Source organism: Haliotis asinina, chromosome 14, assembly GCF_037392515.1.
Source record: "Haliotis asinina isolate JCU_RB_2024 chromosome 14, JCU_Hal_asi_v2, whole genome shotgun sequence".
Classification (NCBI taxonomy): domain Eukaryota; kingdom Metazoa; phylum Mollusca; class Gastropoda; order Lepetellida; family Haliotidae; genus Haliotis; species Haliotis asinina.
The window spans coordinates 36136776-36141536 of NC_090293.1; the positions used below are offsets into that span (position 1 = coordinate 36136776).

Genomic DNA, 4761 nt, shown 5'->3' on the forward strand with positions numbered 1-4761 from the left:
ACTTTTTTACGTATCTTTTATGAACGTTATGCAAAATATAAGAAGCCAAATTCAGATAAAATTAAGATGTATATTTACACCCTAAAGTAAATGATTTAATACATGCAGCAACACAATGTTGTGGTGTTACTCGTACAGCCAGCCAGGCTGGTGAGGTTCATTACACCTCGGGGCATATATGGACGACCCGGCCCCCAGCTGCGAATGGGATGTCTAATCCTGCTGCCCAACGCTCCACAACTGCAACTCCCAATGCTCTCCAAACACAGCAAACCAATACTTCAGCTCAACTCTTCTGCAACTCATCTCTTCCCCAGCTCTCAACAAACTCTGCAGCCAAACGTTCCCCGAACATTGCAGCCCAACACTCATCCAACACTGCACAAACACTGCAGCCCAACACTCATCCAACACTGCACCAACACTGCAGCCCAACACTCATCCAACACTGCACCAACACTGCAGCCCAACACTTATTCAACACTGCACCAACACTGCAGCCCAACACTCATCCAACACTGCACCAACTCTGCAGCCCAATATTCTCCCAACACTGGAGCTCAACACGCCCCAAACACAGCAGGCGAACGTTCCACCAACATAGCATCAACACTCATCCAACACTGGAGCTCAACACTCTCCCAACACTGCAGCCCAACGCTCATCAAACACTGCAGCCCAACGCTCCCCCAACACTACAGCTCATCTCTTCCCCAACACTGCAGCCCAACGCTCCCCCAACACTACAGTTCATCTCTTCCCCAACACTGCAGCCCAACGCTCCCCCAACACTACAGCTCATCTCTTTCCCAACACTGCAGCCCAACGCTCCCCCAACACTACAGTTCATCTCTTCCCCAACACTGCAGCCCAACGCTCCCCCAACACTACAGTTCATCTCTTCCCCAACACTGCAGCCCAACGCTCCCCCAACACTACAGTTCATCTCTTCCCCAACACTGCAGCCCAACGCTCCCCCAACACTACAGTTCATCTCTTCCCCAACACTGCAGCCCAACGCTCCCCCAACACTACAGCTCATCTCTCCCCAACACTGCAGCCCAACGCTCCCCCAACACTACAGCTCATCTCTTTCCCAATACTGCAGCCCAGCGCTTCCCCAACACTGCAACCCAATGTCTCCCACAATACAGCAAGCAGCACGCTCCCCTAAACACTGCAGCCCAATACTGCAGCTCAACGCTACCCAAACACTGCAGCGCAACACCCTCCAAACACTACAACCCAGTTCTACACCCCGCCCAGCACTCACTACCCCCAACACGGCAGCTATGCACTTCTTCAACACTGCAGCTCAAATCTCCCCAACGCGGCAGCCCAACACTTCCCCAAACACGGTAACTCAATATCCCCTTAACACTGCAGCCTAACTCTCCTAACGCCCCAACTCACTACCCCCAACACGGCAGCTAAACACTTCCCCAAACACTGCAGCTCAGCTCTTCCCCAAAACGGCAGCCCAACGTTCTCCCAACACTGCAACCAAACACTCATCCAACACTGCAGCCCAACGCTCCCCCAACACTACAGCTATTCTCTCCCCAACAATACAGCTAAACACTTTCCCAACACTGCAGCCCGACTCTCCCCCAAACTGCAACTCAACTCTAACCAACACTGCAGCCCTCCCCGCACCCAACACTGTAACTGTATCTTTCTCCATGAAACAGGGGATCAGAATTGCTGTGGTTCTGGCATCTAAACAGGGTACTCTCCCATTGTCAGACAACAGAGTGAGTGGGTTATTAGTCAGCGTCACATCGACAATATTTCAGCAATATCGTAACGAGAACAATCCAGTTTATATCAATATGAAACTCAATGAAGTTAGAATGTAAAAACCCGTCATTGAAAATACTAGAGTATCACATCTACACTGAAAGCCAATAAAAGCATTTTCTCAAAGTGGTTCAGTTTCACAATTGCAGGTAATGCACGTGCACAACGTGTTTCATGAATGTGGTTGTGTTTACTAGAAATGTCAGAGGTTCATTTGAAGCATCGACAATCATAAAAGACGAATGCTCTGGGACTCAAACTCGAAATGGGCAAGAATATCAGCCTTTCATCCCTACATCCCTTGTATCGCAGGTACAAAATCTCCAATACAAGTTTTGTAAGTTCCAGGACAACAAATACCAATTGTGTGTTAATGGCTTTCAGTATATATAAATCTAAAACTAGTAGGCTATCTTAAAAAGAAATCACTATAGACAGTACAAAATTAAAACGGACTATAAATCACCAACGACTGAAGGTAGATCACGATACTAAGGACCATGGGGAGTTACAGTACCTTTGCTACATGCATGGACCCTGCATTGAATTACTTTATATGTGTTGGAACTTACGTACTTTCTCAGGAGTCAGACAACAGATAGGTAGGTAATAGAGCACCACGAACAACTGGGAGTCGAGCAACTGGGAGTCGCACAACTGGGAGTCGGACACCTGGGTGCTTGGGAAGCCTGCGCGGTATTATATGAGCGAAGTCGTATATTTGCAATGTTTGTCCTGAATATCGTCAATGACATTTGTAGCACAAGAGGCAGAAAATGTTTGTGACAACTCTGGGCATCTACCCATTTTAGTGAGGTGTTGAACTCATTAAATTCATTAGAACATCTACATGATTTGAAATTGCAAATGTTCGGTGTCTATTTCAGTAAATGTAGCTTTGAAACCTGCTTTACGCACCTTGGCATGCCCCATGCCAAGTCACTTGTCCAGCTACTGTCATCAGTCATCTGAATATCAACGCTCTTTCCATCCTCAACGCTAGCAGTGTGGAGACGATTAACATGATTGATGACAAGAACAGACGTGCTCAACACATTTAGCTGCTATCTTGTGAGCAAATGCATGGCCATAGTGATTGACATCTGAAAAACAGTCACATATCTCCCTTATTGCAGAAATCGGGGGAGTAATTGGCTCCAACACCTTCTTCTTGTATTGGAGTAAGTCAATATACTAAACACAGTCCGAATAATACCACCACTGACTGAACACGTAAAACAAATGATCGTTTATGGGCGGTCCGTGTGTTGGTCTGGTTTTGAATGTGTATAACATGGTATGATTAATTTCGTAAATAGTGATTTTTTGTCGAAAGAATAGACATGTGAGCTTTAGTCTGTGTGCGGACAACCTGTAAAACCCCGGAACGAACCAATCAGCCATAAATGTCTGTCCATCAGGTTGATGCGAGGAAAGGGCACAACGCCACAAGTTCAAGGCATCAGATATTCATTCATTGGTATTTCTAAACAAACGCGTCACATAATCAACGTGCCTAGCTTCAGCTGGGATCAACAACTTTCATCCAGTAATAGACCCGTCCAACATGAGCTGCTATGTAAATGACCTCAGCCAAGCGACGCGGCAGTATCGAGGGGCTGTGTGACGACGGTGATGCTGCAATGCTGGTGATGCCCCGGAAGCTGACACTAGGGATTACCTGGCTGACACTTATCACTGTGGGCAAGTATACATTATTTACATTAGAAATGTACAGACATAATGGCGATATGGCATGTGATTGGTGCGGGCTTTAACCGATTTTGTATTCGATACACAAATAGTGGGACTTGAAATGCACGGGTTATGTGTGTTTTGTCACTGTTCAGTCATGTACCGCCTTCACATATCACGGTTATGTCAACAGAACTATAGTTTACTCATGTTCATTCTACCTTAACGACTGCTTGATGCATTCACAATTCTGAGTAGTCCATACAGTATGATCTGTGTTGTAACCATCTGGTTAACAGATGTGGACATGTGCTTTTGATTACACCTATTGCAACCCATTTCAATGAGATCAGTTCAATTTGTCGTGTGAGCGTGCGCTGATAGGCAGCATTCGTCAGACTGTCTCAATTCCGTTGTATGCACCTTGTATGTAAACCTTCAGATGACCTTTACTTATTCCCTAAATTACAAGTCAGAAAGAAAATGTGCATACAAGAATTTAATATCTATTTTTTTTCAAACCCGTATAGACACGTGAGGATTTAAACTCAGAGATTAGTGATATGTATCCAACATGCATGCACGTCAAGTCAGTAGTTTCGTCTTTGTCACAGAGAAACAGAGCAAACGAATGCCATATAACACTGTCACTTCTTTGGAAACCACAACCCCTGTCTTTGCGAACGTACAAAAAATTAAACGGCTCAGGAAACGCATAGCATGCTAAGGCTAACGTCTGAACAACGACATGAGGAATGATCCGAGGGGGGATGTCTCAACGACAAGTACCTGCACATTTCCACTGCCACCGGAACACCATTTCTCCACTGTGGAGACGCTTCCAGAACACAAATAACGTCATCAATCGGCCACGCACTGGACGTCCACGTGTAACAACGCCAAGACAGGACAGATGGATAAGAGTGACCCATCTTTGCCACAGGTTGCAGACTGAAGTGATGACTGCCCGGACCACCCCAGGACTTCGTCGCTTTCACCCCAATACAATTCGAGAACGTTTACGTCATCACGGGATCAGACCACGACGTCCCGCCATACGACCTATCCTGACACCACGTCATGGACATGCTCGCCGAATGTGATGCCGAAATCATGTCCGAAGACCCTTGTTTTGGTGGAGAAATGTTTATACAGATGTGTCCAGGTATAACAACTCCCATAGTGATGGACGACAACATGCCTATAGACGCTTGGGAGAACGTTATGCACAGGCCTGTGTCTTGGAGAGGAATCGCCTGCCGTGAT

At 46.3% G+C, this 4761-nt stretch overlaps 1 protein-coding gene across 1 annotated transcript; it reads left to right on the forward strand.

Moving 5' to 3' along the window:
• The first annotated feature begins 209 nt into the window (after positions 1 to 209).
• On the forward strand, positions 210 to 1391 carry LOC137260779 (mucin-2-like). Its single transcript, XM_067798349.1, has one exon. The coding sequence runs from the start codon at positions 210 to 212 to the stop codon at positions 1389 to 1391; it is 1182 nt and encodes a 393-aa protein (XP_067654450.1).
• The last annotated feature ends 3370 nt before the right edge of the window (positions 1392 to 4761 follow it).

What these genes read in the sequence shown, in the direction of transcription:
- LOC137260779 (XM_067798349.1), top strand. Translation starts at nt 210, where the DNA reads ATGTCTAATCCTGCTGCCCAACGCTCCACAACTGCAACTCCCAATGCT.